This window comes from Malania oleifera, chromosome 6 (assembly GCF_029873635.1).
Source record: "Malania oleifera isolate guangnan ecotype guangnan chromosome 6, ASM2987363v1, whole genome shotgun sequence".
NCBI lineage: Eukaryota > Viridiplantae > Streptophyta > Magnoliopsida > Santalales > Ximeniaceae > Malania > Malania oleifera.
Genome location: NC_080422.1, coordinates 2,932,223 through 2,954,555, shown reverse-complemented (window position 1 = coordinate 2,954,555; position 22,333 = coordinate 2,932,223). Strand labels below are relative to the sequence as shown.

At 38.1% G+C, this 22,333-nt stretch overlaps 1 protein-coding gene across 1 annotated transcript in view; it reads left to right on the top strand.

Moving 5' to 3' along the window:
- The window catches only part of LOC131157743 (uncharacterized), a 44,872-nt gene extending 32,984 nt beyond the window's left edge, over positions 1-11,888 (top strand). The window contains exons 4-8 of the mRNA XM_058112093.1: positions 7,495-7,556; positions 8,487-9,489; positions 10,455-10,523; positions 10,668-11,756; positions 11,850-11,888. Of these exons, the coding sequence (XP_057968076.1) occupies positions 7,495-7,556; positions 8,487-9,489; positions 10,455-10,523; positions 10,668-11,756; positions 11,850-11,888 (2,262 nt within the window). The remainder of the gene's footprint in view (positions 1-7,494; positions 7,557-8,486; positions 9,490-10,454; positions 10,524-10,667; positions 11,757-11,849) is intronic.
- The last annotated feature ends 10,445 nt before the right edge of the window (positions 11,889-22,333 follow it).

Here is a 22,333-nt window from a genome sequence, read left to right as displayed (position 1 = left end):
AATTATGCATATGTAAATACAATGCAAAGTAAGGAGTTTGGAACAACGTACTCGATATATGGAACAGTTTCATCACAATTGTTGAGGACGTAAAAATGAGCCTTTTCTAGGTCATCCATGTCAATGAAATCGTAAACTCGTGCACCAAAAGGGCGAACATTTTCTCGAAATATAAAGCTCTTGGGTTCTTCATCTTCGACATTAATAGCATGAACGTCTGCATTTCGCTCATCACGAGAGAACATTGTGTTAATATCATGTAGATAGATTGAGAAAAATGCAAGACATTCACTGTCAATGTACGCCTCAATGATTGAACCTTCTGGTCGTGCCTTGTTGTGCACGTACCCCTTCGAAGTCGACAAGAACCTGTGCATTTTATGTAGCATTATAGACTTTTAGACACAATGAAGAAAAGAAAATTCAAATAGGGAAATCACGTGACCATTATACAAGGACTTTATACTTTACCTCTCAATAGGATACATCCAACGATATTAAACCAGTCCTCCAATTATGGCCTCCCTTGGTAAAAGGGCAGCTAGGTGGACCATCACATCGAAGAATGCTGGTGGCAAAATTTTCTCCAGCTTGCATAGTATGATCACAATGTCATCCTCTAACCGTTCAAGTACGTTTACGCTCAATTTTTTTTAGCACAACTGCCAAAAAATATTCCCAGCTCAATCAGCACCGAGCAAACATCTTTAGTCAAGTGACCACGAAGGAAAATGGGTAGAACCCATTGTAGAAGGACGTGACAATCATGAATTTTCATTCCTAACATCTTCCCTTCCTTCGTGTTTATGCATCGAGCTATGTTCGATGCATATCCATCGAGAAACTTCACTGATTTCAATCAGTTGAAGAATTTATTCTTCTCATCCTTGGAGAATGTGTAACAAGCTAATGGCATCAGAATTTTGTCCCCATCACGAAACAGGTGCAGCTCAGGTCGTATTCCTATGTCTTCCATATCTCGGTGAGCATTTGCGGTGTCCTTTGTCTTCCCATTTATATCAAGCAATGTACCAATGACATTCTCACAAATGTTCTTTTCAATGTGCATGACATCCAAGTTGTGGCATAGTAGAAGATCTTTCCAATATGGCAACTCGAAGAAGATGCTTCTCTTTGTCCAATTCAACTCCCACTCAGCGTGTTTTCTTTTTCTACTGGTCAGTGGTTTCCCAAATTTCACATCTCTAATCAACCTTAGCTGGTTTAATATCTCTTCCCCACTTAGCCACTTTGGCGGCAACCTTCTTTCAGGTTTTCCATTCAAGCTTCTAATGCCACGAGTCCTCCAGGGATGTACAGTTCGTAGAAAACGGCAATGACACATAAAGCATAACTTGCGTCCATGCTTCAAGGATAAGGACCCAACATCCTTATTACATACTGGGCATGCTAAGTAACCTTTTGTGCTCCAACCTGATAAGTTGCCATATGCAGGAAATCATTAATTGTCCACAAGACTGCAGCATGCCTCTGAAATATTGTCCCGATTTGCACATCGAATGTCTCCACTCCTTTTTCCCATAATTCTTTCAACTCATCAATTAATGGACGCAGGTAAACATCAATATCATTACCAAGTGGTCTCGCTCCGGGAATCAGCAGAGACATATGAATGAAAGGTTCTTTCATACATTGCCATGGCGGCATATTGTATGACATCATCATAATTAGCCACATGCTATATAGGTTGGTTATGTTACCAAAAGGATTGAACCCATCTAAAGCAAGGCCAAGTCTGATGTTGCGAGGATCACTAGCAAACCACGGATGCATTTTATCAAATTCGGCCTAAGCTTCGGAGTCCGCTGGATGGCTAAGGGTGTCTCCATCTTGAAGACGTTTCTCTTGATGTCATCTCATATTTGTAGTAGTCTTTTTGCATATATACAATCGTTGCAGCCGCGGGATTAATGGACAATATCGCAAAACTTTTTTGGGAATCTTTTTACCCTTCTTCTGATTAATTCTATACCTCGGTTCACCACATTCTGGGCACTCATTTGAATTTTCATGTTCACCATAAAAGAGTGCACAATCATACCTACACGCATGTATTAGAGTGTAATCGAGACCCAATTCACACAGGTATGTCTTCGCCTCATAAAAAGACTTGGGAAGTATTTCACCCTCCAGCAGTGCTGCCTTAAAGAGGCTTAAATGCATGTTGAATGCGCTCTGAGATAACCCATGCATTGTCCTTGCATGAAGCAACTTTATCAGAAACTCTAATTTTGAGAACTTTTTACAATTTGGATATAGGGGCACCATTGCATCCCTCATGAGATTAGCTAATGGTTTACTGAGTCGATTCAACATACTAGGATCACAAGGTATGGTACTCTAAAACGTCCCTTTCCCCTTCTCTATTCGATTCCAGCCCCGTTTCTAGCCAGATTGACGATCTAAGGCCACCACGACGCTCCTGGGAAAGTTCTCTGCAAATCTATTAGAGTGGATTGTTGGTGCAAGTGGTTTGAATTCCATCCCAATTTCAGGATAAGGCATTTTATTCACTATTTGTCTTTCCCATAGTAATAAGAAATATAGTATACGAATAAATAATGATATTTTGTTCTAGGAGATGTGGTTTTCAGGGTGTTGATTGGGGAACCCTACGGGTGTGAGACCAGATATAGAAATGGGCTTTTTCAAAAACTAGGTAAGGGAAATATGCTATGTTAGGAGTTTTAACAATATTATCAGAGATTTATATATATATACCAGTTCATTATCCAGTTTTTATAGAATCAGAGTTTTCAATGTTTGTGTGGCCTGAGTAGATATTTATCTGATATAGAACTTATACAGATTTATCTAGCATATCATGTTATACAGTATATATAGATATAGATTGATATACACAAATATATATCAGATCAGTATATTACAGCTTTTATTCAGAACAGTATATTACAGTATTTATAGAATGTTATGTTTCCTAATATCATAACACTCAGATTATACAGACAGATTATACATACAGATTATACAGTCAGATATACAGATATAGCATCCAAATGTTATAGTTATGTTCAACAGATATTACCATATTTATAGTACAGAATTATAGTGTTATGGTTATTTTGGAAACATGATGAAAACAGTAGAAAGATTATAGTATTATATATATATATATATATATATATATATATATATATATATATATATAGTATCAAATCCTTGTGGAAATATTACAGACAGATACAGATAACAGAGCACGGTACCGTTGCTAATACAGATAGAGTGAAATCACATATCTCAGATAGTGTGTGGGTACCATCAAATCGCACGCAGAGTGGATGCAACTCCCCATTTCACTGGGTTAAGGGGGCCGATTTGACAAGGTAGTAGTCCAGTTCCGCGCCTAGGAGTGGATGCAGTTTGGCCGGGCTGAGATAGTGTAGAGTATAATAACTTACCTAGTATGCCAACCAGCGTTAAGTCCTGCCTACAGGCCGCACAACCCTATCATAAGGGGTCAAGTCATGGCATACAGATTTTCAGGGAAAAAACACAGTTCTGTATACAGTTTTATAGTATTTGATAAATATAGTATGATATTAGCAGTATGAAGAGTAGAAAATTCAGATGACATGGTTATACTTTAAATTGCAATAAATGTAAGATATGTTTTACAGATTTATTATTTTATACAACTCAGATGTTATTAAAATAGTATGCAACTTAGTCGCCACACACTAGTAATAGCATATTTCCACTTACTGAGCGTCGTCTCACCCTATTATTTTAACAATTTTTTTTTCAGGTGAGCCAATTAGGCGAGCAGATCAAACTCGCAAATAAAGTGATTACTTGTTTGCCCTGTATATAGGGTAAGTTTGTACAGAGTGTTATATTTTGGGGTAGATGGTACTAGAGGGAGATGTGAAATATAACTATGGTCTGAAAATACTGAATTCTGGTATTGTATGTGTATTTATAGTTGTATGATTTATATTTTCTGCTGCATAGGTGTGTTTATTTTATATATAAATACCTTAATGCTCAGCTGAGGCCTGAGATGCCATAGTAAAGGTATCAGAGTAGTTTATATGTTCATTTAAGGAAAAAAAATATAGTGTAATTCTTGAGGTCGTTATAGTTTGGTATCAGTGCCTAGGTTGTTAGGTTCTGTAGACTCTAGAATGCAACAGAAAATAATACCAAAATTTAGGAAATGGAATCTTAAGAAAAGTTAAACAAGGTATTTGTGAAGTTGATATTGGGAAATTAGGATGAGAATTTAGGGTTCTGTTATGCAGTTTGAAGGTAAAGTTTTAGGGTGGTTTCTGTGATTTTCTTGGGGTGATCAATGATTCTAGGAAAACCATAGTAAACTATTGATGATTTCTATTTTCATACGGTAGGGCTCGACCTTAAATTAGTAATGAGAAGTTAGGAGTATTTTAGCTAATATAGTATCATAAGACGCAGATACTCAAACAATTTTGTAATATAGCAGGATGGACCTAAGAGGTAGTAGCGCTCATGCTAGTGGAGATGATGGAGCTGGTCCTTCGAGTGCAGGAGGCGGGGATTCAGATGCTACACTACGTAGTGTGGCTCAGCAAGTTATGGCTGAGATTTCTCGGAGCTCCAAGGATCAAGGAGGTCCATCATCAGCTCAAGAGTGTACAATAGAGAAATTTATGAAGATGAACCCACCGTCATTTTCATGAGCAGCTGACCCTGTTATTGCAGAGAATTGGATGCAGGAGGTAGAAGATTCTGATAGTATTTCACTGCACCGATGAGTAAAGAGTCTTATATGCTATGTATAGACTGGTAGGGGAGGTCGAGAGATGGTGGATAGCCACTAGATTGTTGGAGGAGTAGAGGGCTATTCTAGTGCCGATGACCTAGGCCTGATTCAGGGACATATTCTTTGATAGATACTATCCTGTCTCAGTTAGAGAGGCTCGAGTGCAGGAGTTTCTGAGTCTGTCTAAGGGATCATTGACAGTCTAGCAGTACGCCGCGAGATTTATTGAATTATCGCGTTTTTGCCCCTACATTGTTCCAGATGAAGTTAAGAAGGCTAGGATGTTCAAGAGGAATCTGAGGCGAGATATTTATAGGTAGGTAGAAGTATTGAGGATACATAATTTCTCATAGTTAGTTGACTGGGCTATTATAGCAAAGGAGAGTCTGCCAAGAGAGACTGAGACATCGAACTAGAAGAAGAGGGCCGCACCCTCGAGTTTTCAGGTGGGTTCTAGCCGAGGCCCTTGGAGAGGAGGAAAAATTTGGCGAGGGTTAGAGACAAATGGTAGAACAGGGTGGATTTCATGGTGGATAGCCTCCCACCACTTGTCCTAGATGTGGACGGAGACATCTGGGTGAGTGCCGGCTAGGGGAGAATGTGTGTTATCGTTGTAGGAAGCTTGACCATATGGCTCGATCCTATCAGATGATGTTGGGTTATGCACTGACTCCTAGACCATTTCGAGGTTGATACTAGGCACCCTGCAGAGGTTAGCAAAGGAACACTGCGTCGGCGAGGGTCTTTGCGTTGACGTCGGGTGACGCTGAGGCGGTCGGAGACATAGTCACAGGTACCCTAATTACTTTACCATATAAAGTTATTATTTTTTTGATATAGGTGCCACTCATTCCTTTATATCAGCAGGATATGTCAGAATAACTGAGGTAGAGACACAACTATTAAATGTAGAGCTGTCTGTGGGTACGCCGACAGGATCTGTGGTAAGCTGCAGGAAGGTGCTTCGGAATTTTCCAGTAAGTATTCTGGAGAGAATACTACCTGCTGATCTTGTGGTCCTAGATATGTAGGGGTTTGATGTGATATAAGGCATGGATTACCTAGTAACTCATCACGCCAGCATAGATTGCCATAAAAAAAAAAAGTAATTTTCAGACCCCCGAGTGAGCAAGAATATAGATTCGTGGGTTCACGCGTGCATGCCTCACCATAGCTTGTGTCAGCGATTCAGGTGAGGAGACAAAAAGATGGTGAATCCTTGTCGTTTGCTACCGTGGATGTAGGCATTACCGAATCACGTAATTCTCAGTGTCATTGTTATTGTTATTGCTTTATTTACTTGTTGTGGTTGTAAAATTGTTCTATATTCACCATTTAGATTGTTGCATTGTGTGTTTGATCTTTTAAACAAATATATATATATATATATATATATATATATATATATATATTCCACTATGTATATTTGGGGGTTTTACACAACAAATTTAATATTAAGTATTTAATTTATGTAAAGCTAGCTTATAAAAGGCGTACACCGGTCTATATAATATGTAACATTCTTCTTTCCATTTCTCTTTCTCTTCTATTGTTTTGGTTCTGTTGAGTAGTCAGGTACTACAATTCTTAGTTATAACTCTGGTGTTTATGAGTGCACGCAAAATCAAACATTCTCTGAAATTTTGGAGGTCATGCATGCATTAACTATTTGCACCAAGATATGTTCTCTGTGGGTGTGCGAAATAGAATTTAGGGATAGTGATCCTTTCACATCTCGGCTTAAAATAAATATATGTTAGTTCACTAATAATTTATCATATATATTTTTCTATTATTAGCCTTTTCAGACTCTTTCTTTTTCTTGGTTATAGGTTATTGCAATGATATGTGAATGCAGAGGTTGAAATTATGACATGTACAGCTTTGAAAATAGCTTTTCAAAATAATGAAAATATTTTAGCAACACTATAATCAAATAATCAAAACAGTAAAGTATTTTTATGGATGCACTGCATGTTGCGCCACTACATCTATTGTTGTTTAGAGGAGAAAATCAAGCTCAAAAAAAATGAATAAATAAACAAAAAAATTCTACTCGTTGACAAGAAATGCAATAAAAAAATTATTCATACGTGAGTTTTAGCATGAACCTTGAATCGACTAAAAATAATAATGAATGAGAATTTTTTTTACGTATCATATTCAACATCGAATCACATCAATTCATAAGTATATATATATATATCAAATAACATCAATTCATAAGTTGAGATATATTACGGGCATCGTGTCATTTAAGAACCCAAATACTTGTGCATGTTATTATATTAGAATAATTATGGGCATAGAATACATATGCTCCTTGCCTCACATTTTTAAATTTACTATTTTTAAGAGATAATGAAGAATTGATAAGTTAAATAAGAAGTTATAAATGTTTTAAAAAATTTTTAAATTAAAATTACTTATTTACTCATATTTTGTAAATGTTGTAATTATATGACACTAGTAAAATTGAGAGTATTTTAAGAACAAGAGAAGAAAATGTCAGATTGAAAAAACTCTATCATCTTCCCTTATTTAATAGCATAAATATAGATGATTTTCAATCGTAAACTCATATATAACCAACTTTTAACAGTTAACCGTTATTTATTGTTAGCCATCAAACTCCAAACTAATCTCTCTCTCTCTCTCAGTGTGTTCGTGATTAGAATTTTTTTTTTCTTTCTTTCTATTTGGCCTCCCAGAAAATAAATGAAAATGGGGGATTCCGGAAGCCATATTATGAGGGCGGCCGGAAAGGTGAAAGGTAATGAGATGGTATGCCAATATGCTAGGAAGATAACCTCAAAGGGACTTTGGCTTCGAGATAATCCTTTTGATTACTCTTCCCCTGTTCTCATGGCTCAGATTATTCTCATTTTTTTTACCACCAGATGCGTCCACGCCTTGTTCAGGCCTCTTGGCCTAAGCAGTGTCATGTCCTATGTCATTGTAAGCTCCCCTTCATTCCTCTCTCTCTCTCTCTCTCTCTCTAATTATTTTTTATTAATATCTCATGCATGCATCATTACAATATCTTACAATCTTCGTTCATTCCCTTAATCTTATTTAACAAAAGTTATTCATAAATCTTCTTCAATTAATTCGTACAATTCCTCTTAATTTCAAGAATCAAAACTTTGCATAAAACAAACTCCCTTGAGATTAGGAAAAATTAAATATGCATACAATCCATTCAAGCTTTAAAAATCTCATAAACCTCTCCAAACATTGATTTTCAAAATGCTTATACCTCATTTGGGCTTGACAATAAAGTAATAGAACGAATATGAAAAGGTGAAATTTTTTAGAACCTCAGAAAAGGTTCAAATCATTTTACGGGGTCTATAAAATTTTAGGAGCCTCAAACGAGTATCTCCAAGCAAATCAAATATCTCATGCCCTAAAATTATTTACATTGAAACTTTTGAAGACCCTCCAAATCACCTTTGTGAAAAAATAAACTCCATGCCCTCACACTTCATTACAATTTGGAAAAACCCGTTAACCCAGTAATCTTGCCTCCCCCTAAATCCTACTTACGTGCTCTGGTAGAACACAACTGGGGATACTCATCTGGCCATTTATCTACAACAATGCACCAAGAGTTTATGTTTTGGAAAATATATATACATTAAAGCACATGTCCATACACTTGCATTCTTGTTTAGATACTGATCATAATTAACATGTTCAGTTTCCACCAGGCTGGTGTAATCGTAGGGCCCTTAGTTGTGGCAAGGAACAGCACCTACACAAACAACATGTTCCCCCCGGGAGGCACGGTTGCGCTGGAAACTTTCGCGAACTTCGGGTTCATGATCCACGCATTTGTGCTAGGGGTGCAGTTCGATGCAACCATGTTGAGGAGCATAGGAAGAAGGGCTGTAGCCATAGGTCTCTGCGGCAATGTACTTCCTCTAGCGCTTGGTTTTCTGGCCTTGAAGGGAATAAAAGTAGACGAGGCCCTGTTTTTGGGGTTTGAGATGATGGTGATAAGGAATTCTGTCACTTATTTCGTTGTCACCGCCAGTGTACTCATCGATCTCGACATTCTCAACTCGGAGGTTGGCTGCTTGGCCACCTTTGTCGCTTGCATCAGTGATGCGAGTAGTTGGATCGTGGTTGAACTACTTCCCAAAATAGTCACTGCAATTATGACATCCTCAGCGACACCGTTTCTGCCGAGTCTGCTCTTGGTAGGATACTATGGTCTTGTGTACTTCGCTCTTCGGCCTCTGGTTATGTGGATCGTAAGGAGCACTCCTGAAGGAAAACCCATGAAGGGAAGTCATTTTCTTGCAATTCTTACGCTGCTGTTAATGGTAGGGTACTCTGGGGACGTCATTGGGCAACACTGTGCATTCACAGCTTTTGCCTTCGGCTTGTTTTTACCCTCCACGCCACCGCTGACCTCGACTTTGGTGGAGAAGCTTAACATCATTGCTTCCGGGGTGCTGCTTCCCGTTTTTTGTGCCAGCACTGGGGCTAGGGTTGATGTCTTTTCTGCACTGGGAGGAGGGAAGTGGGTGTTCACAGAGATTGCCATTCTTATGGGATACGTGGGAAAGTTCATAGGCACTATTGTGCCGTCCCTTTACTTTGAAGTTCCATTCAAGGATGCTCTTTCTCTGGCTTTGATCATGTGCTGCAAAGGCATTGTGGAGATTGCTTTCTATAGCGCCTTCTTGGATAATGAGGTACTGCAAACCATATTTCCCTCTTTTCTTCCTTTTGATCAGCAAAAGTTGGTCAAGACAGTCTGAAACGATCAGAGTTTAAAAACATTAGGTTACATTTATCCCACCAAATGTGTATTCATAGAAAAGAATGGTCATGTCATGAAGAATTAATAGCTTACATGGGAAAATGTGTTGCAACCAAAAAGCAAATATTGATGCAAAATTTTTATTAATCCATAATAAGTTAGATGATGAATAACAATTCTCAAATCTCACCCTATGAATATTTATTCCTATCATGCATATTCATGGTTGCAATAACAAAAGTTTTTAAATGAACACTTGTTCCTAAATTATTAGATCCCTATACAATTATTATTAAATTTTCATTGCATTCTATCCTATTCCTAGGATTAAGTAATTCTGCGAACCAGACTTAATTGCTAGGTTAAGCTTGGTTCATTGGATGTCTATTTGTAATTAAAGAACAACATAATATAAGTATTTGTTATCTTACAAGAAACAATGTCATCATATACAATTTTATGATACATTTAGTACACATGAATGGAATAGAATCAAACAAAAGAGTCGAATTTAAAATTTATTTTTGTATATTTTCTATTAAAATTTTTATTTCATTGCATTGCTAATCCATTCCATTTTGCAAAACGAACATGACGTAAGTTCATTACGATCCCTTTTGAAAAAAAAAGAGAAAAAGAGAAAAAAAAAAAAAAAAAAAGGAAGAAAACACTACAATTTTAATTTAGCCTTTTCATAAAATATTGATACGCACCATATCTCACAGGCTACATTTAGCAGCTGGAAATTAAAGATTGCAAAATATAAGAAGGCTTAATAATCTTTAGCAATTACCAAGTTTGATCCAGCCTTTTTTTAAAAAATATATACATATTTAATTACCAATCGTATTCACAAATTTGAATTTCTGATCCTGTCTTTCATTGCTTCCATTACAGTTTATTGTGAAACTAAACACTGATCATAGACTAACAAAGGAAGTTCTGGGTGCAAAGATTCTTGGGAAAGTTTAAGGGAAAAAATCCAGAAGTTATGAATCATTAATTATACTGGGAAAGAAGTGTCTGCGCACTTACCTAGACTTAACTTTCCTGTCTTTTGGCATGAATGTTCATCTTAGGATCAATTTTTTTTTTTTTCTTGTTGATCAGTACTTTTTCGATTATCTACAGCTTGTAAACCAAGAAACGTATGCCCTCTTAGTGATCAGTATGGTGATAATAACTTGGATATGCAGACCCATCGTGCATTACCTCTATGATCCTTCAGCCAAATACATGGTTCAAAAGGGACTGAATAGGCCACCCTATCGTGCAACAACAGATCTCCGGTTACTAGTTTGCATTCACAGTGAGGAAAACGTATCCCCCATCATCCACATCCTTGAAACCTCCAACCCAACAAGAACCAGCCCCATTTCCATCCTCACCCTCCAGCTAACAGACCTTGATGGTAGGGCGGCAGCCGTTGTCTTACCAGTCCACCATAAAAACAAGCCTACCTCCCAACTCACCCGCCCCGAGCGCATCGCCAATGCCTTCAACAACTTCGAGAAGAGCAGCCATGGTTGCATCACGTTGCAGCACTTCATTGCAGTCGCGCCATATGCGAGCATGCACGACGACATATGCACCCTCGCACTCGACAAGAGAACAAACATCGTGATCGTCCCCTTCCACAAGCGCTGGGCCATTGACGGGACTGTGGAAGCTACCTTCCCCTCTATTAGGATTGTGAACAAAAACGTCATCGGCAAGGCTCCTTGCTCTGTTGGAATTCTCATCGATCGGAGCCAGATAGAAGGGAAACGGCCTGCTTTGGCAGGCCCATCATTGTACCGCATCGCCATGATCTTCCTTGGTGGTGCTGATGATCAGGACGCGTTGGAATATAGCCGACGCATGGCTGGACATCCCGGTGTTAGCCTAACTGTGGTTTGGATTAAATCATGCTTTTTTGATGAAATGACGGATACCATTGACAGTAAACTGATGTATGACTTAAGGGCTAATGCAACAGGCAGGGAGAAGATTGTTTACAAGGAAGAGATTGTGACAGATGGGGTTGGAACAACGCAGGTCATTCGATCCATGGAGTCTGCTTACGATCTATTCATAGTGGGAAGACGACATGATACAGAGTCTCCAGCTACACAGGGCCTAACAGAGTGGGGTGACTGCCCTGAACTGGGGCTAATTGGAGACATGTTAACTGCGTCGGAGTTTCAATTTTCAGTACTGGTAATGCAACATTAACCGTAACTGGGAGAGGGGTTGTAATGTCTTTGTTCTGTTTGTAGAGATAGAGACATTTAGGTGTGTTTTGACGTACAGGTTTTGGTTTTGGTGTGCTTTTTCGCTGCTATGTGGTAGGGGGTGATATTGTAAGGGGGATTTAATGGAGGAGAGAGATGATTTTACTTGTATTCTCTAGGAATTTATAAATGAATATTAAATTACTTGTGTTATGGCTTGTATAGTCTTACTTGAATAAAATAAGTTGTCTCTATTTTATTATTGAGCATCAATGTCTCTTGCCTTCCTGATCCATCGGTGTCTATATTAATATTTCTTGATTATGTGTGGTTGCCGAGAGTTATGTGATGCTCACGTTTACAGGTTTGAACAGGTGATTATTGGCTGACTCTGTTGGGGAGAGCCTCGACAAGTGCCGCACGGCCCCTTAGTTGAGTCTAATCTGGGGGTCCGTGACAGTTGGTAACAAAGTACGGTGTATGTGAGCACCATAAGTGGCAAAATGAAAACTTCGAAGTCTATAAAGATAGAGCGCGTTGAGGCGCTGGAGGCAAAAGTAGCAAACCTTGAAACGAAGTTCTTCGAACCCCAAACATTTGTGACAAAATTGTCAAGAGAGAGAGGCGTGCCAATAGAGCTTGAGGTTGCCCAAGAGAACACTAGAGGAACCCTCTATAGTGTATTCAAGCTTGAGATAAGAATTTTAGAACTTGAGAAATTCATTTCACGCATAAAATCCCTGGAGAAAAGACCAATAGAGCTTGAGGTCTTCTAGAGTAACATTGAACAATTGGAAGCCTTCGAGAATAGACTAAAACAAATTGAGGGCGTAATGCCATTTCTTACATCTCGAGTGGGAGAGCCAATAGATCTTGAGGCCTCCCTATGGGAATTAACTTATGATTTCTATGTGCTTGCAAATAATCTCAAACAATCTATTAGTACCATGAAAGAGGGTTTGAAGGAGGTGGGTAATCTTCGAAACATAGCGGATCAATTTCAGAATGACTTATGAGAGGTGAGTACTAAGCTAAATGCAGTGGCCCAGATGTCCTGAAGGCCCATAATCGATACTTGTGGGAGAACACAGATTAAGGTGCTAGAACCTAAATATTTTGGGGATGCTCGAGATGCAAAGAAGTTAGGCAACTTCTTCTTTGATCTAGAACACTACTTTAAGTGCTCAAGGATTGACATAGAGGAGGACTGAGTTAATATTGCAACAGTATATCTTACTGAGGATGCTAAATTATGGTGGAGAACCAAATGTGAAGACATGCAAAACAACCGGTGCACCATCAATACTTGGTAAGAGTTGAAACATGCCTTGAAAGAACAATTTTACATAGGGAATAAAGAGTATATGGCTCGTTGAAATGTATTTGAATTACAACAGACAGACTCAATAGGGAGGTATGTACGGGAGTTCTAGGCCCTAATGCTCGACATCAAGGATATGGCGAATTCTAATAGAGTCTTCCATTTCCTTCAAGGACTCAAATCATGGCCAAAGAATGAGCTGCGAAGACAGGGGACTCGTGACCTTCCCTCGACTCTTGCAGCAGCTGAACGATTGGAGGATTTCTCAAGTCGGACCCTTGCAACAAGTGGACAATTAAATGACTACTCAAATGGTTCTAAGAAAAGGAAATACTCAACATCTAACAATCATGAACAAAGATCTTCTCGGGTGTATAAATCTAAAAGCAGGGAGAGCAACAAGGGATCTAATAACTTCATAAGCGATAGGGGACCCAAAAAAAGAGAGATTAGAATGACAAAGATGCAAGGAGTGGGGTGCATCAACCACCACTTGCTTGTTTTCTATGCATGGGACCCCATCCTCTAACAAAATGCCTTGAGTGAAAGGCCTTGAATTCCTTGAAAACAATCCAAGCGGGAACAAAAATCTTTAACATCAATTTGGGAGAAAAGAAGTGTAATAACCCAAGAAATTCTTCCAGGCCTCGTCGATGAACATAGGGGTTTCGTCAACGAGGGTTCTTCAAGATCTCATTGACGAAGATCCATCTCGTTGACGAGAAGATACCGAGAGAGGATTTTTGGAAGTCTAAAATTCGTCGACGAGAGTGCAGGTTTGTCGTTGAACTTTCTACAGGCCTTGTCGACGAGGTCACGTGTCTCGTCGACGAATTCGGCTCAATAAATAGCTGAAACTCGGATTTTTAACAAAATTTTCAGCGCAGAAACCTTCTCTCTCTCTCTCTCTCTCTCTCTCTCTCTCTCTCTCTCTCTCTCTCTCTCTCTCTCTACGTTTCCCTCCCCTTCTCTCTTCGATCCCGGCTCCATTTCTCGCCGGATTGAAGATCTGAAGCCACCACGACGCTCCTGGTAAAGTTCTTTACAAGTTTGCCGAAACTAATCGTTGGAGAAGTTGGTTTGGAATTCATCCCAATCTCAGGATAAGGTATTTTATCCAGTTTTAACCTTTTCCACAGTTATAGAAAATGTTGTGTGCTAGAAAATACTGATGTTTTATTCTGGGAAATGTCATTTTCAAGGTGTTGAGTAGAGAACCCTGCGGATATAAGATCAGAGTATAGTAGGGACTTTTCAGAGATAAAGTAAGGGAAATATGCTATGCGAGGCAAACCTGTTATGATTCAGTATAAATTATATGTTTTTCGGTAAGTTATTATTCAGATTATTTATGCAGTTTCAGAGCCTGATAATATCAATATTTAATTGTGTGGCGTGAGTTTATTATTAGTTTAGTATAAGATTTTCATAATTTTCAAAATACCATGATTTTCGGTATACGCACAGAAACTTGTATTTTACAATATTTTTCAGAATATTATGTTATACCCATTTCAAAACCATAATGTTTAGTTTATACAATTAATCAGATAAGTCAGTTATTCAGTTATACAGACATTTCAGATATCTAGTTATTACAGTTCATTCAGCTCAGTATATATAATGTTATGGTTATTTCAGCTGTTACAAAATCATGGTAAAAATAGTATTTTAGAAATATCAGTACTTTTCATTCATTGATTTAGGCCAACAATTTTCATTAGTTTTAATATGATCATTAGGCTTCCTCAAACTCATCTTTTCATATCAATCGGTTCAATATCCTTGTAGAAGATGTGTTTAAGTTTCTTTCCTAGTTTCTAAAAGGAATGCCTAACATCTATGGAGTCCTTGATTTTTGAACTTGACTTTTATCTTAGTACTCATATTTTCTTAGGTATTGATGTTTTAACAGGAGAAGTTTCTTTTACTTTCAAGACTTGTTTAATTTTCACATCTTTCCTCTTTAATGGACATTCAAACTTTATATGTCCCTTCTTCTTACATGGGTAGCATATAGTGTGAGTATAAGCATTAGAAGAGATGCTAGCATAATTTTTTGAGGCTTTTGTAAAGTACCCCAGGTAGAGATTCTTTTTTCTTTTATTCTCAGTTCCATTAAATCCTATGCCTTCTTTGTTTAGGGACATTCTTTGTGATCCAATTATTTTATCAAAATTTTCTTTCCCTCTAGTAAAATTGTAAATGACCTTTTCTTTATCTTCAATTTATCTTTTGAGATCATTTATCTCTATATCTTTCTTTCCATCTACATTTGCTTGTGATTTCACTATTTCTTGAGACAAGTTATTGATTTTACTTTTTAATTCATAAATGTATATGTCTTTCTCAATTTCCATAGAAGTTTGGAGTCTTAGAACTTCTATTTCTTTCATCAATTTTTCATTTTTGCTTTCTAACTTCTTGATTTTCAAATCTTTTTCATTTTCATTAAGATTTTTAGCATCTAACTCTTTCATAACTCCTTCATTCTTGTTTTTCAATTATGTGTATCTTTTAATCACGTTAACTAACATCTTATGAACCTTGAATAAATCATTTTGAAGTTCTTCATAAGATGGCATACTCTCATCATCATCAGATTCATTAGATGAACCACTGTCATATTCATTATCTGATTTGGATGAGGAACAATGTTCTTCATCATCGTCCCATGCCATATAAGCAACCCTTGGTTACTTGATACATCATCGGAGCTACTTATATCTAGATTATCCCAAGTGGCTTTCATTGCCTTTTTCTTTTTGGAATCCTTTTTAAGTAGTGGACATTCCGATTTTATATGTCCACCTTTATTGCAATTATAACATGTAGGAATTTTATTTCTTGATTTCTTCTTGCTAATTTCTTCTTCATCTGATTCGGAGTTTTGGTTTCTTCTTTTGAATTTGTTTTTCCTTCCCAGAATTGTTGTAAGTTTCTTGGATATGAAGTCTAGTTCATCTTCATCCAACTCTTTTTCACTACTAGAGTTTTCTTTTGAAGCTTTAAATGTTATAGATTCTTGAGCCTTGGTTTTACCATTCCTATGATTCATTGACATTTCATATGTGAGTAGAGAACCTATTAGTTCATCTAAAGAAGTAGTTTTAAGGTTCCTACCTTTCATTATTGCAATAGCTTTCGATTCCCAAATAGGTGGAAGTGCTCTTAGAATTTTGCGGATCATCTCATAAGTGGAATAAGTTTTTTTCCTAAGGCACTTAGTGAGTTTATGATATGGGTGAATCTAGTGTACATGCTTGTTATACTTTCATCGGAATTCATCCTAAAAGTTTCATATTCACTGGTTAACATATCGATTCTACTTTTCCTAACGTCTACCGTGCGTTCATAGGTTACTTCCAATTTATCCCAAATCTCCTTGGCTGCTTTACACGTCATTGCTCTATTAAATTCATTTACATCGAGTGCACAATATAAGGCATTTATTGCACTTGAGTTAATTTGCAATATTTTATAATCTGAGTGTAGTAAGCCTAAAAATTATATATTAAAATTATAATTATAATTATAATTAATTAAAAATAATATATTTAAATTAAATTAAAATTAAAATTAAAAATTTTAAAAATAATAATAATAAAATATTAATTAATTATTATTTTTATTATTAATTAATTAATATAATATAATAATAATAATAATAATAATAATAATAATAATATAGTATATATATCAGTTAAGTTTCCTGAAGGATCAGGAAAAAAAACCTTTTTTTTATTATTTCTTCTTCTTCTTTTTCTTCTTTTGTCTCAATCTGCGTCAATATCTCCTTCATTCCTTCTCTCCCACTCTCCTCCATCTCATCTCCATTATTCGGCCGATCAAAAATCCGATAATACCATTGGGCCTTGCTCGCCACCACCAACATTTCTACTGGAGCGGATATGTCGTAGGAGCGACGTAGGCATATCTCTTGGAGTAAGGTTAAATCTCAAACTCACCTTAATTTCTCTTAAATTATGAGCCCCATTAACAAACGAAAATTGTTAGGAGACTCGTGGGGAGATTCTCTACAATCTAACCGGAGCGAGTTTTCAAATTAGAGTTCCGGGGTACCAATCTTAAATCAGGGGTAAGTTTGATAATTTAGATTGTTATTGGGCTATTTAGGGTATTCAAAACTTAGGTAAATTTTAGGAAAAGTTGCTTTAGGAATTATGACGGATAATATGGTGAAGTTTGAATTTCAGGATTTCAGGGGTTTTTGAATACCTGGGGCGTAGGCTAGAGTGTTAGCGGGCTTTTTCAGGAATCAGGTAAGGGGATTAAGTTAAGTCGGGAATTTTATTTAATTTGAACCGATTAAATTAATATATTTATTTATTTATTCATTTGGGAATTTAAATGCTATTTTGGAAACCAACCGTTCGAAATGGGTTTTACAAATGTAGGATATACGGTATGATATTTTTGAATAAAATGAACAGTGGAAAGCTTGTTTATTTATATGGATTTGTTAAAATATAGAAAATTGTGTGGCAGATGATTTAACTTGAATGGATTATTATATATCTGGATTTGCGATTTTTAAATACTGAATTGTTCGAGAAATACTAGGATGGTTGTGAAAATACTAGAAATGCTTGTGAAAATACTGGAACTGTTTATGAAATGCAGGGGTTTGAACTGATGGCTAGTGGCCAAGTATTGTTTGATTGGCCAAGGGCCAAGATTATTATTTGATGGTCGAGGGCCGAGTTTTATTTGATGGCTATATGTCGAATTGTATTTTTGGCCGGGGGCCGGGTTTTTGGATTAACAAGAAATATATGTGAAATGATGTTTTAAATGATATTTTCTATTATTTAAATTGCATGATATGCTTTAGGAACCCTGGAGACCAGTGTAGTGTGAGCACGGTACCGTTGCTAGAGATTTGTTATGTGGCCATGTGCGCCCACACCTGTGTTGAGAGGTATAGGGTGGCCTTGTCTAATTTGCCTACGTAAGGAGAATGCACCCTTGGGAGAGGGCAATTGGACCAGCAGTTGGAACTTCGTGTACCAGCGGAGTATGTTAGCGAAGAGTATGGATGACTACTGTCTAGGTGGATCCCCCAAGACATTAGTCCAGCTTTCAGGCCGCACAACCCGTGCCATGGGGATGTAAATGGTGTGTTTGTCACAGGGAGTGTCTTATATGCATATCTGTTAATTTATGTGATTATGGTTAATTAATAAGATAACTTTGAGAGCCTACTGAAAAAGGTGAGTGCCCTGGTAGCAGTAATGGTACTAGAGCAGAGGGAAGCTACTTATATGGGCGGGTAATCTTCCCTATCCTCGGCTAATTGTGTGTGTGAGTGTGAAATAAGAATTTTTTCATAAATGTGTTTAACTGCTTGGTGAACTGGTTATTTTCTATACACTAAATGCATACTGGCCACACACTGACATTGACTTAGTCTTTCCCTTACTGAGTTATGCATCACCCCTACTTTACAAACTGTCTTTTCATTAAATCCTAGAGATCGGGTCTAGTGGGCTAGAGGAGCTGGGCTAGTGGTGTAAATTTATGTAGGTAGTGTGTAGATAGAGATTTAAATTTTTTTTAGTTTTATGGGATGTAGTGATATGAAAATGGATACCTTTGTGTATAAAGATAGTTAGAACTCTGGTAATGTAATTTGAGGATTTTATATTTTATTTTGGCTGTGTATGTGTATTTTATACTTGATGAATAAGGTATCAGGTACACTGACGTCACTAAAGTAGCACTCCGGGCCCACGTGGCAGGTCGGGGTCGTTATAGGTGGTATCAAAGCCTAGGTTTGTTAGGTTCTGCAGACTTCGAGGATTGATAATTACCAGAGTATAGGTTGAGATAAGATAGGGATAGGATTGGGTAGGTTAAGATGGGTTTTAATCTGGAAGCTTGGAGGCAGATATTTATTGACGGAATTCTGTGATTTTCTAAATCAGTCGTGAGTTTTAGAAAACCATGGTAAATCCATCGATGGTTTCGTTTCTAGGTTGAGGGACTTGAACTCGGGAAATTTAGGTTGGAATGTTAGTATGAGTGGGTATGTGTATGAAGTTAATGTTAGGATGGAGATTTTTACCTCAATGGTTTTGTGATTGAATTGGAATATGAATTATTAAATTAGAGCCTATATATTATATCAATTCCATTATTCCATAGTTGCATTAATTATGTTAAAGGTGAAATTTCTAAATTGGGTTATATCCTATTTACATACTATCAGATAGTGTTATTGTATTATTTGATTTAGGTGCAACCTACTCGTTTGTGTCTCAGGGATTTGTTAAACTATGTGGGTTAGAGGCTCAACTATTTGAGACAGAGTTAGTAGTGGGCACACTGACAGGGTTAGTGCTAGTATGTAGTAAGGTGATCAGGGATTATCCAATAGAAATTCAGGGGAGAGTGCTGCTTGCTAATTTGATAGTCCTTGATATGCATGGTTTTGACATTATTCTGGGCATGGACTGGTTGGCATCTAGGTATGCAACCATTGACTGTTGTAGTAAGGAGGTGGTATTCAGACCTCCTGGGGAGCAGGAGTTTGTATTTGTCGGGTTGTGTGTGCGTTCAGCACCACAAATCCTTTTGGCTATCCAAGGGAAGAGGTTACTTTTGGGGGGATGTCAGGGTTACCTAGCAATGGTGAAGGAAGCGCCGAAGGAGGAACTCAAGTTGGAAGATATCCCAGTGATAAGGGAGTTCTCTGATGTTTTTCCAGAGGATTTACCGGGGTTGCCTCTTGATTCTGAGGTGGAATTTGCAATTGATATGATCCCAGGGACAGCACTAATCCCCAAAGCCCCATATAGAATGGCTCCAGCTGAATTAAAGTAGTTAAAGGAGCAACTACAAGAGCTTCTAGACAGGGGGTTTATCAGACCGAGTGTATCACCCTGGGGTGCACCGGTGTTGTTTGTGAAGAAGAAGTATGGGTCGATGAGGATGTGCATTGACTACCGAGAGATTAATAAGGTAACAGTGAAGAACAAGTATCCATTACCCCGAATTGACGACCTGTTTGATCAGCTTCAGGGTACACAAATTTTCTCTAAAATCGATCTGCGATCTAGATATCATCAGGTAAAGATTACATCAGATGATGTATTGAAGACTGTTTTTCGGACTCGGTACGACCATTATGAGTTATTGGTTATGTCGTTCGGGTTGACAAATGCTCCAACGGTATTTATGGATTTGATGAATAGGGTATTCCACAAGTACTTAGACCAGTTTGTTATTGTGATATTTTGGTCTATTCGAAAAGCCCTGAGGAGCATGAAACTCATCTGAGACTAGTACTTCAGGTACTTAAGGAAAAGAAGTTATTTGCTAAACTTAAGAAATGTGAATTCTGGCTAGAGCAGGTTGCATTTTTGGGTTATGTGGTATCGAAGGAAGGGATTTCAGTGGATCCGAGCAAAGTAAAGGTTGTAGTTGATTGACCAAGGCCGAAGAACGTGCAAGAAGTCAGAATTTTTCTTGGCCTTGTCAGATACTACCGCTGATTGTCGAGGGGTTCTCCAGATTATCAAGTTCTTTGACGCGACTCACGAGGAAGAATGTGAAGTTTGACTGGACCGACGAGTGCGAGCAGAGCTTCCAAGAATTGAAGCAGCGTCTAGTCACTACCCCTGTGTTGGCCCTTCCATCAGGTGAGGGTGGATTTGTAATTTACAGTGACACATCGCAGAAGGGACTTGGTTGTGTTCTAATGCAGCAGGGGAAAGTCATTGCGTATGCATCTCTTCAGTTGAAAGAGTATGAAAAGAACTATCCTATGCACGACTTGGAGCTAGTAATAGTTGTGTTTGCATTGAAGATCTAACGAAACTACCTTTATGGTATAAGGTGCGAGATCTTTACTGACCATAAGAGTCTCAAGTATTTATTCACCCAGAAGGAGTTGAATATGAGGCAACGCAGATGGCTCAAGTTGATAAAGGATTACAACTGCACCATTAGCTATCACCCAAGAAAGGCGAACGTGGTAGCCGATGCATTAATCCAGAAATTTAGGGGTACGTCAGCCTCAGTAGTTATGGCTTCTCATCATATCATGATGGACCTAGAGAGGTTGGGTGTAGAATTGGTAGAAGGGAATCATCAGGCCCTCATTTCTAGTCTGGTGGTTCAACCGACTTTACGGGAAAGAATCAGAATAGTTTAGTTGAAAGATGCAGAGTTGGTGGAGATTGTAGAGAATATACAAGATGGCAGCACACATACTTTAATGTTGCTGAGGATAGAGCTCTCAGATTTCACACTCGATTGTGTGTTCCAGATGACCCAGAGATAAAGAGGACGATTCTAGGGGAAGCTCACCGTTCTCTCTATACTGTTCACCCAGGTAGCACGAAGATGTATAGAGACTTGCATGAAACATTCTGGTGAAGTAACATGAAGAGGGAAATTGCTAAATTTTTGGGTCAGTGTTTGACATGTCAGCAGGTGAAGGCAGAATACCAAAGGCCAACAGGACCACTTCAACCACTAGAGAAGTGGGAGCATATCTCTATGGACTTTGTATCGGGATTGCCTTCAGCGTTGCATGGGTAGAATGCCATATGGGTAGTGGTTGACTGATTGATGAAGACTGCCCATTTCATTTCGGTTAGAACCAATTATTCTATGGATAAGCTGGCAGAACTCTATGTTCAGGAGATAGTCAGAATACATGGCGTGGTTGTGTCCATCGTTTCAGATCGGGATCCGCGGTTCACTTCCCATTTTTGGAAGAGTTTACAGGGAGCATTGGGTTCTTAACTCACTTTCAGTACTGCATTTCACCCTCAGACTGATGGATAGTCCGAACGAACCATTCAGATTCTCGAGGATATGCTGCGGGCATGTGTGTTAGATTTTGGGGGTAGTTGGATCCGATATTTGTCGTTGGTTGAGTTTGCATACAATAACAGTCACCAGAACAGCATTGGAATGGCACCATATGAGGCTTTGTATGGTCGTCGGTGCAGATTTCTATTTTACTAGGATGAAGTAGGTGAGCGGCAGATTTTGGGACCAAAACTTGTTCAGCAGGCCTCTACAAAGGTTGAACTTATTAGAGAAAGGATTAAAGCAGCCCAGAGTCGGCAGAAAAGTTATGCGGATACTCGCCGACGGGAGCTAGAATTTGAAATAGAGGATATGATATTCTTAAGGATTGCTCCGATGAAGGGGCGATGAGGTATGGAAAGAAGGGCAAACTGAGCCCTAGATACATTAGGCCACTC